This window comes from Homarus americanus, unplaced genomic scaffold (genome assembly GCF_018991925.1).
Source record: "Homarus americanus isolate GMGI-L3 unplaced genomic scaffold, GMGI_Hamer_2.0 scaffold56009, whole genome shotgun sequence".
Taxonomy (NCBI): domain Eukaryota; kingdom Metazoa; phylum Arthropoda; class Malacostraca; order Decapoda; family Nephropidae; genus Homarus; species Homarus americanus.
In genome coordinates, this window is record NW_024739542.1 from 744,488 (window position 1) to 757,408 (window position 12,921).

Consider the following 12,921-nt stretch of genomic DNA (forward strand, 5'->3'; position numbering starts at 1 on the left):
TCAAGGACAGAGATAAAGCCAAGAACAAGGACACCAAGAATAAGGACACTAATAAAAAGGCCATCAAGAATAATTAAAACAAAAAACAAAACAGTTCAAGAGAAAATTACCCCCCAAACAAGAACACCAATACCAGAAACATCAATGACAAGAAAAAAAATGGCAAAGAAGAACAAGGAAGACAATAACGTAAAAACAAGAACAAGAACCACAGAAAATGGGAAGGATAAGAACAACAAAGGAAAATCGAGAAAAATAAAGTCCACGTTTCAAAAACTTTTAACTATCGAACACTATTTCTCTACATTTTTGGGTCAGATATTTCACGTTGGAATGGGAGGTTCTCTGCCTAACGCTCGTGTTATTCTATGTAAAAATAAAAATGAATATTGTGAAGGTGGGAAAAGCTGCTAGTACACTAAAAACGACCAGAGAGAGAGAGAGAGAGAGTGAGAGTGTGTGTGTGAGTGTGTGTGTGTGTGTGTGTGTGTGTGTTTGTGTGTTTACAAGAACTCCAGGAACAACTTTAAGAACATCGAGATCATTAACAAAACACCAAGAGCAAAAGCCTTCATTGGTGCACCACTGGACGGATGGCTCCCTTCCCCCTTGTACGCTTCTTCCATCACCCTCTGAGCATTATTCCTCTCCGGCCCTCTGAGACGAGTTTTTAAATATCTTCTTGTCAAATATGCATCTGGTGGTGGTCATTTATATCTCGTGTTAACCAATCAAGAATCGTTTTGGGGCGAGGCAGATTCTTCTTTCTTGTAATGAACGCTGACTCACTGTTACGTTGGTAATGTAAACCTTCTTTTAATGCCTTTAGTTCATTGCAAAGGGAGTATATGTTACAATCTTAGCTAATCATTTAATACTTGTTGTCTAGTGTAGAAAATTACCTTTGTGTTCTGTAATAAAAACACCTTTAGTTAAAGATCTTATTGAATTGTTGCCTTTTTCTTTTATTTGTTTGGGTGAAGCTAATATCTTTTCAAGTGTCACCGAGTCTCTGTACAAGTATTGCAATAATTTACCACGCTTGCTTTTGAGCTTACGATTTTAGTTATCCGAGGAAGGTCTAGTTTGTTTGATACTTTGAGTATTTTTCTAATTGATATTGGCTTTGCTCTGTGCTCAGACAACTACACATCTCTTCTACACATTAAACTAACATTTGAGTATTGATAGAAGACCACAAGTCTATATCACCCAATATAAATATGAGTTGGTGAAGGATGGAATTATCTATTTGATTGGTAGCTAAATTAACCACCAGTGTCAGAGAGATCCTACAATACCCCTTAATAACCAACGAGTCTGTCTCTGGATTTAAGCTTTTAACTTAATAGCTTATTGAATATTAATATTTCAAGTTAAGTTTAATTATTAACCTTATTTGGGACAAAATAAGGAAATGAAAATTAGACTACAATCGTATTTCTTACTACGCCAATAGTGAGGGCCAATGCGGTATCACGTTCCATAGTAATTGTAGTCGAACATTGCTGTGCGTTGACGTGTCTGCTCGATGGTTATACTGCCTGGCTTGACTGCTCACTACCGTGATTGCTTGCGACATTGGTTGCTCGCTGCCAGTGTGTACCGACTTCACAATATTGTCTACGTTATTTCACAAGAAAATAGTATAACAAACATGGGTATGGGAACATTTTCAGACTCCCCTCCCCGGCCTTCACACCAGAAAGAAAAATTAATCGCTAGTACTGAATTTTTCGACGTCTGAAAAAGTATAATGCAATGGTGATAAACACATGTATATAATTCAAGAAGTTCCCAATGGTCAACACGACTGACCGCGTTGTTGTCGTTGCCGGGGAATGTCTGTTTTAACGAGTGGAATATGATTCTAATGCAGGAACAACAAAAGCCGACTTAGAATGTATGTTAACAATGACAAGTAAAGAGTGGCCATAGCACCTTCGGTACCTTGTCTAATAAAACAAAAACATTACTGAATTATGTCTGTTTTTAGGAGAAATATCCCATTAAGTAATTGTCAAGGTATTCGTTAAAGGAATTTAGATCTTCACACCAATTATGATTAACTGCATTTATCCCTAAACTATGAATACTTGTACCAAAGGGAAAATAAAAATAAGTATAAACACAAAAATGTAATAACAATAATAAATTAAGAATAGTGGCAGCACATTAAGGAGACCATACAAAATATGAATCACGGCTGGTTGAGGTGGAGACTGGTGTCACTTAGCCGGGACCTGCCTCGCCGCTGACCCCTGTCCACTCTCTTTTTATGTATGCAGTGGCGGAGCTGCTGCAGTGTGGTGGTGTGACGACCTGTGTGGCCTGCCGCTAGCTGGTATAGTGTGTTACCTCGCTAGGATTTGTGTGTGCCACTAGCCCACTACAGAACCTTTTCAACATAGTGCTCACACCCTCGTTGATGGATGCGGCCTCCAGTGTAACCCTGTGTACATGAAGTCCAGTTGGCCCGAGTCGCCAAGTGACACCAGGCCCCAACTCTACCAGCCATGATTCATATTTTGTATGGTCTCCTTAATATGCGGCCAGTTTGGATTTAGAGCTAGAAGGTCGACTGAGAGTGCTCTGCTATCCTTTACTAATGACATCTTATATTCCTTTGTTGACAGTCAGTTTACAGTCGGTATATTCTTGGACCTCTCTAAAGCCTTCGATACTGTCGACCATACTATCCTCCTCTCAAAACTTGAACATTACGGCATTAGGGGCCTGTCCCACAATTGGTTTACCTCATATCTGGCCAACAGGATGCAGTATGTCTGCTATAATAATCACCAATCTGACTCTTCGCCAATCTTGTATGGAGTCCCCAAGGTTCCATTCTCGGTCCAGTACTGTTTTTGTTGTACATAAACGACATAGTCCACGCCACCTCACTCATAAAATACAACTTATTTGTAGACGATAGTAATCTCTATGCCAGCAACTCAGACTCCATTCCTTGATGGGAACTATGAACACTGAATTAACTAAAGTCAGGAGCTGGGTAATACGTAATAAACTGACCTTAAACCTTGAGAAAACCCACTGCACGATCTTTCACAGAAGGAAAAACTTACACCCTATACCTTGGTAATACAGTCCTCAAACGCGAACAAAATAATAAATTCCTCAGAGTTATTGTTGATGAGAAACTTAACTGGAGAAGCCACATACAAGCCATTCATAGTAAAGTCAGTAAACAGTGCGGTATCATGTAACACACTCGACAGTCACTCTCTCTCACAGCAATTAAAGAAATCTATCATGATCTTGTCTACCAACACCTGATACACTGTCACATACTATGGGGGGCCTCTGTCTCCTCAAAAACACAATCGCTGGTTACTGCACAAAAGAGAGTTGTACGGACAATGACCTACTTGAAAACAAAAAACAGATCACACAAATGAGAAATTTGCTAAAATGAAAATTTTAAAATTCGAAGATATTAACACCTACTGCTGTGCCCTCTTTGTTTACAAATCTATCAATCACTTGCTTTACAATAATTATTTCCATTTCCGGAATAATTGGAGATACAACTTAAGGCACCCAGAGCTACTAAGACCACCCCTCCATGCGCTCCTCTCGGTCCCAGACCTCCATAAAATATCACGGTGTGAAGGTGTGGAACAACTCACCCCCACCCATCCGAGGAAAGACTATTCTCCCTTCCTTTAAATCATTTCTTAAAAAAATATCTGTTGTCTATGTATTTATATTTCTTGTAACACCTACTATATTTACAGTACCTGCTTTTATTGTACCATCAAAACCATTTTATCGGAAATTATCATGTAAATAGATAAGTAATTACCATTACATTAAACATATTTGCCAACTAGTCATAATCCTGACAGCTCTGTCCTCTTGTTCAACCTTATTAATGTACAACCCATGTTATACTGCTCCCCCATTCTACTTCTGTTTTTCAATTCCACTGTAATCTATATATAAAAAAATAAATTAATATTGAAGTGATAACCGTGGTAACATTATAAGATGTTCTTATTACCACCATGCTATTGTACTATTCCAGATGATACTAAATGTTACATAATACTTCCTTGAGATAAATGTATAGTACTGTATATATCAGGTGCCTCAAAGAGAGCTCAGGTTCTCAACTGGCTCAGCCATGTTAATATTGTCATAATTATCCCCTCTGTATCTGTGTTTTTCTGGCTAAATAAACTGTTTCAATTCAATTCAACTATTCTTAATTTATTATTGTTAATACATTTTTGTTTCTGTACTCATTTTTATTTTCCCTTTGGTACAAGTATTCATAGTTTAGGGATAAATGCAGTTAATCATAATTGGTGGGAAGATCTAACAACCCTTAATGAATACCTTGACAGTAATAAAATATTTAAGCTAGTTATTAAAAAATGGTTTGTTCCTGATAAAAGCAGAACGAAGTTCAATAATGTTTTTTTTTGTCTCCTGAGCACCGAAGGCCAAGCTTATTACTGCTTCTGTACTATTACTAAAAGAGTAACACATTACTTATCTTATTCTGGGAGAGTCCAATGATGCGGGTACAGCACACGGTAAATTAAGCAGTGTGACCGGTAATGCTTGCAGTTCCCTAACTGTAAAGTTAGGCATCAAGCGAGAACCAGCGTCCATAACGACAGGAGGAGAGTACCTTAACTACTCATCTCTATAGAAATTCAACAATCTCTAAAATAATCATGAATCCTCAAATTAAAACTTCTAGTCATGCTATCTTGAGAACTATGACATCATAAGTGATACTGATGCAACAGAAGAAATGAAAATTTAACCAATCATCATTTACAGTCAGAGATATTCCCTGAAAATAATGTATAAATTTAAAACTATATAAGAATGAGGAAATTACGAATTAGTACAGTTTCGCGTGAATCTAGTGAACGAAAATATAAGAATGCAAAGATTCAGGAGAGAGAGAGAGAGAGAATCAACATCATGATCTCTTCAGTCAGATGATCCAGCTGTCAACGTGAGGGACCTGGTAATCTCCTACTCAGGAGTTCTCGGCTACCTCGGTGTTCACAAGGGACAGTTTCTGAGATGGACTGACAGCCTGGCTGGCTCTCCTAGTCTTTGCCTCTTGGGGGTTGACGGATGAAGGGAGGAGACCCAGGGGATAGAGGGAGAAGGAGGGAGGGAAGGACGTGGTGAGGATGATGAGCAGTCAGGAGTATCAACAGTGTTTACAAGCTGAGGAATTGAACAGAAGAGTTAAGATTTACTTGAGGAATTTAAATAGCATCTTTTAATTCTTTGAACCACTTGCTGGGGGAACAATTCTACCTCCTTGTTAAACTAGATCAAAGAAAGTTAGTATCTTCCCACTTGTTTATGTGTTTGTGTTTGTATATACTTAAAAATAACAAGTAGCAACGCTTATGGCAGACGGGAAAAAATCAGACATAGTATACTGTACGTGATTAAAGAACCATAACTACTGAAGCACAATAAATATTACAACACGTGTGCTGGGAATGAAAGAGAAGACACCGGAGAATGATGTCGTAGGTGGTAACGTATCGATAACAAGTTGATAAATAGTCATTGTGACTTAGCAGCTTCGTCTCCGTGATTCGACTTCGTCATTGTGACTCACCACCTCCTCCGTGACCCAACATTTCCCTGAGTCATCACTCAACCAAGGCCATTAGACTGAACAGAACAGAGATACTAACAGTAATTCCCATACACATTATCGGATATAGGCTAACTTATCTAGACCTAAGAGGATATCCCTCATTACCCGTTGATCATAGCAAAAATTATCCGGGCATTTAGTCCTCTCAAGACGTTATCCAGTTTTTCTTGGCTGCTGTCTGTCAACTTTACTCCTTTTCCAGCTATAAATATGAATACCATTCTGTTGTAAGAATACATTTTTGAATTAATAACTATCTCTGCGATGCATGAAACAAATCAAATTTTTTTATCACCGAGACAGTTATGTTTATAATTAAGAGGATTTACGAATTTTCTGTAGAAACCCCCAAAAATATATATATATATATATTTCTAGGAAAATCTCCATATATGTATTTTTCAACATGTCGCTTAAGGACTGGAACCCTAATGAACCTTCGAGTAATTGTATCCATTACCAAAATGTCATTAGCGCATTCATTTATAAAAAAAAAAAAACTTACTGAAACAAAATTCTTAATCAACATGTGATGAGTACCTATATCGACAATCTGTAGATCATATCTGTCCACGATCAACAACAGGTGACCCTCGTGTTCCTCTGATAACATAAGTCTTTATCTACGAACATAGCTATCGCCATGCACCCAGTGGCCCGTCCCACACAGCTCGAGAAAGTCGGCGCTCTCCTCTCCCACACAGCCTGAACAGTAGGTATCACTTTCATACAGTTTGAAACAGTAAGTACATATTTATAGAAGGTGAATATAGCTCTCGATTCTCGATTTAATGTTCACTTGTTCGATCCGAGGCAACTCCTAGGCCGCCTATAGGGTTCGGTCAGCGAAGACGGTCGAGGTCAAGGTGCACGAAAGGTCAAGTTATACAGAGTGCTGCCCCCAACATTTACCTCATTCTTCACATTTTCGTAATGACCCACATACAATCTTATGATTCCTTAAGTGCCGACTTGAAATTTACGATGGAAGATTTTTATTCATTATGTTGGTACCTTGGCCTGAGTATGACTTTTGGAACCTCCAGAACAATTGAATGCGCAACTACGTATGTTGAATTTAGCAGCAATTATATATTATAGTTATTATCTTGAGTATAAATCATAATATACAGTGTTTTATTTACGAGGGTACATCCATAGAAGGAATATGGCAGCCAAGAGCAGCAGTCAACCAGGTGTACAGATGGATGACATGTTGAGGTAAATCTTGGTTATTTCTCCCCAGACAATGTTGGAGTGGATTCACGAGACTCTGGGGTGTGGGGGCGTGGTTCTCCTTGTCCTCTCCCTTCTCCTCCTCCTATTTTATCACGGCCCAGGAGTACGGCCCCACAACTTTCCTCCAGGTAACAAGATTTATATAAAACAAAAACAAAAACCAAATAGATTAAACTTACGAGTATATAAAACATGCCGATTGATTTTTAATTTATATATTAAACTTAAATTCAAACTTGTGCATGGATGTTTTCACAAATAGGATGCAAAACCCCATACATTCACACTGACACACACTTGTTTCTAATTCTATTCAGGGTTGCCGATGTTGCCTGTGGTGAGTTCCCTACTGACGATGCGTGGTGGACCCACCAGAAAGATCCTGCAAGATCTCAAGAAGAAGTATGGCAACCTAGCGAGTTTTGGCATGTTTAACACCAGGTATGGCACCATAGATCAATGGACTTCTCACTTGTTGTAGGTACCTCGGCAAATATTAATTTAGCTCCTCAAAATCTTTTGAAAACCTGAGTTATTATCATTCAAATGAAACGAAAATATAATACTAAATAGCGTCTTTTGTGAAATTAATAGCGCCTCGTGTGAAATAAATAGTGTCTCCTGTAAAATAAGTAGCGTGTCCTTTATAACAAGTAAATTCTCCTATAAGATAAGGAGGTTATCGTACATGAAACCCGACTTATTTCACTTATAGTTCCATCTAGCAGAAGTAGCAGTAGAAGGAGAGGATATGTTGTGATATGCCTGACGTTTTCAGGGTGGTGCTGGTGAGCGGGGTATCAGTGATGAAGGAGATCTTTACCAATAAGGTCACTACAGGCAGACCTTCCCTGGCTATTTTCAAGGCCAGGAACCTCATGCTGAGTGATGGACGCTCCACAAACCTAGGTTAATGACACACTCACACACCTTATTATCACTAACTCGGGGACCCGCCCTATAGCCTAGGGTTGTCTTCAAGCCCGTATCCATGATTACACCATCAACTACACTTCATCTACTACATTGACATATCACTATATTCCCTACACTACACTATCATCTATACAATATCTACATCACTTTTAGATAGGGAGTGACTATCTTAGGTGAAGGGCAGTACTTACGGATTCTGCCTACCCCCCTCCCCAACTACTTTGTGGTCTTTACTACATCAACTATACTACATATTAATTTAGACATTTAGACGTGATCAAAGTTGAACCAGTTTTCTTGATCCATTCTATCCATAGGTGCAGTTAATTATTTGTTTTCTACTCGCATGACATTAATATCAATATTACACACCCACACCCACGCACGCACACACGCAGTTTTATGTGTAAATCTTTTCAACAGGAATTTTAGCATTAAATGGTTCAATGTGGCAAGAACAGCGAAGGTTCCTCCTCCGGCACTTGCGGGACCTCGGATTCGGTAAGACAAGTCTGGAGCCGATCATTCAGGACGAGGTGACAGAGTTGATGAAATACATTGAACAGCAAAAAGATCAACCTATTTCCATGAAGGTTCGTACACTGATACCGACAAGTATATAGACTCCCAATAAGCATTGTAATTTACATCAAAACGCAGATTAGTACTCGCTTGTATTATGACGTACAGTACTTTAGTCTACTTCACAACACTTAATTCATCACATGATTATTAAAAACAGGCATTTTAACTCACTTCACACTACAAGTTACAGCTCTACTAAGGATAAATGGAACATGACTTTTTGCAGCGCCTATTCAACCGGTCAGTGGTGAACTCGCTGTGGGGGTTGGTGATGGGGAAGCGGTACCCATATGGTCACGAGAAACTCAATGCTCTGCTCAACACCTTCCTGCAGCTTTCAGACATCAATGCCCTCGATCCTATGCATTTCATTCCCGGGATACATATAGTGATGCTTCACACTCCTTTCATGAAGAAACTTATGGATTCTCTGCGCGACATTGCTGATTTCATCAAGGTAAGACATGAACCTATCAGTTATTTTTTAGCCCTTCTCGGAGTAATTAAGATCTGTAGTGTAGGCCTATAAGAAAGTAAATGTTATGCTGGTAACTTAAGTTTGTTAAGAACACGGATAAAATATTCTCATTTTATGTAAAGTAGGAGAGCACACGGAATTTATTTAGATTTTTTTAAATGAGAAATGACGAATCTCATACCATTATGGGTTCTTCAGAGTCTCTCACAAAGTGTTTTTTCTTCAGCATTTCTTCTTAAAACTAACTTCTCAATTCAGGAAGGCTTATAGCAACAGAGCATCTTATCTGCAAATGTTTTATTTTTATAATTGTTTTATTTACTCTGTATATTTGTTTTATATTAATTCGGGATATTTTCCTTGAAGGAAGAAATTCGTGAATTTATGGATGCCGAAGATCCCACTTCCAAAAACTGTTTAATGTCTGATTTTCTACTAGAAATGGACAAGAAAAAAGGAGAACCATCGACCTTCCACAGTAAGTATATAACATAAGTTTCATTCTGAACTTCACTATGTGTAAAGAATCACTTTGTAGATGTCGCTAACTAGATATTTCTTTCTGACAAAGATTTGAACTGAAAGAAATGACGGGCATGAATATTTGTGGATCAGTTTCACATCAACATAACATAAGTGTACGTAAAACTTATTGTGGCGTGAACTTTCCTTGTTTCAGTGGACCAGTTGACGGCAGTGGTAGCAGAGATGTTCGTGGCAGGGATGGAGACAACCTCCAGCACGCTGCAGACTGGTATCTACTTCTTGGCCAAGAACCCGGAAGTACAGCAGCGCCTCCAGGAGGAACTTGACCAAGTTGTGGAGAAGGAAAGACTGCCTTCCTTCGCCGATTTGGAAAAGTAAGTAGAGAGAGGTCTTACATGACAAGACTGCCAACAAACTTGAATTGGATTTCAATCAATAAGTAGTATACACAAACGTTGCCAGCGTAGTTTTGTTTCATATGGTTGTATGGATGAAAACGCTGTGAATAAGTTCTACCATTTATGTGATATCACTGCGATGATCAGAAATATGAAACGTAATATTTTCATTGGGATGTTACTGGGAAATTTGTATAAGTACCTTCGTTAGCTCAGACATTAGTGACTTTAAAGTCAATTTTATCGATCTTTCTTTGTAATTTGATTGAAAAGAAACGTAAAATATGAAAATCTATGAGAGTAAAATATGTTCCCAGACAATCTCAGCAGCTTGAGTCAAAAGTAGGACATCACCATCAATGTGGTCACAAGCGGCTTGACACAACATTCCTTGTTGGAGATGCGGATGGTTTTTCAGTCAACTCTTTGCTCATAAGTCTGAGGAAAATTGCTGCGTATATTGCTGAACATTATTATCCCTGAAACTTATTTTTGTCTCTCTCTCTCTCAGCTTTACAATATTCATTTCTTATAAGACTCGAAACGAAAATATTCACTAACAAATTCTGATACTAATATATACTTAATGATTCTGTCCCTGAATTAAATAAACGAGATTTAAATATATTCATTAAGTGTTGTGTTGTCATTCTTGTACTTGGTCATTTAATGTCCTGCAACCATTCATATTTTTGTCCACCACGTAGCGCCCAAGACTACAGAAAGGTGTCACAGGCTTTATTGCTCTAAATTCTTCAGTGTTCAAGTATGTTCCGAGGATGTTATAACTCTTTAATATTTTCAGTCCACTCCAATACCTTGATCTTGGTGCATTAAGTCAACCTTAGATCTAGTCGTTGTTCATGTCCCAAAATGCATGAAAATTCTGTAATGAATTCTCACGATATAACAAGGACGGACATTATCTCAAGAAAGCATTACGTATTCCCAGACCTAAGATGGCTTTAGAGTAACACCGTCTTTGTGTCTTGTTTCCCCCTCAGGCTGCCCTACACCCAAGCTACAATACACGAAATACAGCGATTTTTCAACCTGGTTTTGTTTGCCCTGCCTCATTCGGTGACTGAAGACTGTACGCTCGGTGGATACAACATCCCTAAAGGTAACTTAGTGGTTTGGAGGTAGGTACAGGTATTCCGTTTGAGGAAAGTTATCTTTTAAGGAACAAAGGACCTTTAGTCTTCAATTTGCCGCTTCACTGTTTGCTTGAAAGTGGTTGGAACGGCTTTAGAAGAAACTACAAATATTTTTAATTTCACGACGATAAAACAAAGTATCTTAAGCATGAATATATAAGAATCTGTACTAACTGTTGCTAGATTATTATAAAACAATGATGAGAAAACTTAGCTATTCTTAACATGTCATTCATAAACAAATATTTAGTTAACTATAGTGTATAAACTTGGCCACCAGGATGTAATAACTCCTTTTTAATGCTGGTGTGTTGCTGCATAAAATACCACGTTATATTAGTGATCATAACCACGCAGGGACAATTCTTCTGGCCAACGTGGACGATGCCATGGCAGACTGTGAACTGTGGAAGAACCCTAAGGAGTTTAATCCTGAAAACTTCCTCGACGCCAATGGAAACTTCGTAAAAAACGAGGCTTTCATGCCCTTTGGAACAGGTAACGTCAGGGATTTTGTTGACCAACGATGCGAGAGTTTTGTTTGTTAATACAATTCCATATTCAGTTAACAGATGCTGTAGTACTCATTAAGGAAAATTTTGTTTGTCACTGTTATATTTTATTCAGTCAATATTTAATGCAGTGGTCTTCAGTCTTCAGTAGATAATTTGTGTATTGCGTCTATCTCCAGGTAAGCGACAGTGTGCTGGGGAACCGTTGGCCCGTCAGGAGCTGTTCCTATTCTTGACGTCTCTCCTTCACCGCTTCTCCTTCAGCATTGTTGAGGAGTTTCAGTCTTCCTCTAACAATCCCATTTTCAACGCTGTTCCCAGTTACACCGCCACAGCCAAGCTCAGGACAGCTGTATAGATCATTACTTTTCTCGAGTACACCCTCACCAAGCTTACATTTTCCGTGTAGCTGTCACCTCCCCCTGGCATACATCACCACAGCGCAACAAACAACAATTACCCAACAAAGACGTCTGAGAGCCAATTTGGCCCTATATTATTCCTCTACGAGACGCGTGGATAGTATATTATGGCCCCAAGAGCCTCGGAGAACGCTGTAAACTCGACCCTATTCGTGTCAATTGATATGCATCTAGAAAACTGATAAGTGTCTGGATTACTATTTGTATACATTATACTTTGTCTACTTCAATATTCATGTAGATCATTATTAAAGTGTACGTCGTTATTCGCTTAGCTCGATATTCCTCATCGATATACCCCTTGAAACCTTACTGTAATACTGAGGTAATACTTTTTCTTTCAAGGATCTCATAGCTGGAATAACCTTTCACTGTCTGAGAGACAGATTTACATTGCAAGTCATTTGGTTTATGGAGTTACAGAAGGGGATGAAATGTGATGAGAATGAAAATGAATGTGAAAAAAGAAAATGAGAAAGAGAGGAAGTTAGGAAAGTAATTGAGAAAAGAGAAGATAAAGATTATGAAGAAATAACAGTATTCGATCAAACTTACAAGGGAGGAAAGTAAAACGACTGACTCATTGGAAGACTGCAAAAGAAAGGACAGAAAATAATTTGGGAAAGAAAAAGAGGAGGCAAAAACGAAATGAGAAGAAACAAGAATCAGGAGAAAATTTGTCGTCCATGAGTTTTATTAACCTCCCAGTCCAGGTCCTCATCTTCATATTATTATTACACAACATCTCATATCATGCTGCTCCTCCACATAACTACATTCCATCACAACACAATTATCCACCACGTGCCCAATATTACATAGCGTTCATAACATTATAGTATTGACCATCCCCAAGCTAATAAAGATTTCCTGTTTTATATGACAGGTGCCACTTAGATGCAAGGAACAGATAACAAGAGACTGGTAAAGGTGTAGGTCGTTTCATCAGAGGTAAACGAACAAGATAATCATACACAAAGAGATATAGAGAAGTGCATTAAGTGGAAGGAAACAATGATAAGAACTGAAAAGAAGTAGTTAAT

The 12,921-nt window shown here is 38.4% G+C and overlaps 1 protein-coding gene across 1 annotated transcript; it reads left to right on the forward strand.

The window, feature by feature from the left end:
• The first annotated feature begins 6,269 nt into the window (after window positions 1-6,269).
• Window positions 6,270-12,144, forward strand: LOC121874841 (cytochrome P450 2C31-like). Its single transcript, XM_042379125.1, has 11 exons — window positions 6,270-6,377; window positions 6,912-7,032; window positions 7,222-7,345; window positions 7,683-7,813; window positions 8,264-8,433; window positions 8,652-8,882; window positions 9,270-9,381; window positions 9,583-9,763; window positions 10,792-10,910; window positions 11,302-11,442; window positions 11,636-12,144. The coding sequence occupies exons 2-11, from the start codon at window positions 6,915-6,917 to the stop codon at window positions 11,812-11,814; spliced, it is 1,506 nt and encodes a 501-aa protein (XP_042235059.1). The 5' UTR covers window positions 6,270-6,377; window positions 6,912-6,914; the 3' UTR covers window positions 11,815-12,144.
• Window positions 12,145-12,921: the final 777 nt, after the last annotated feature.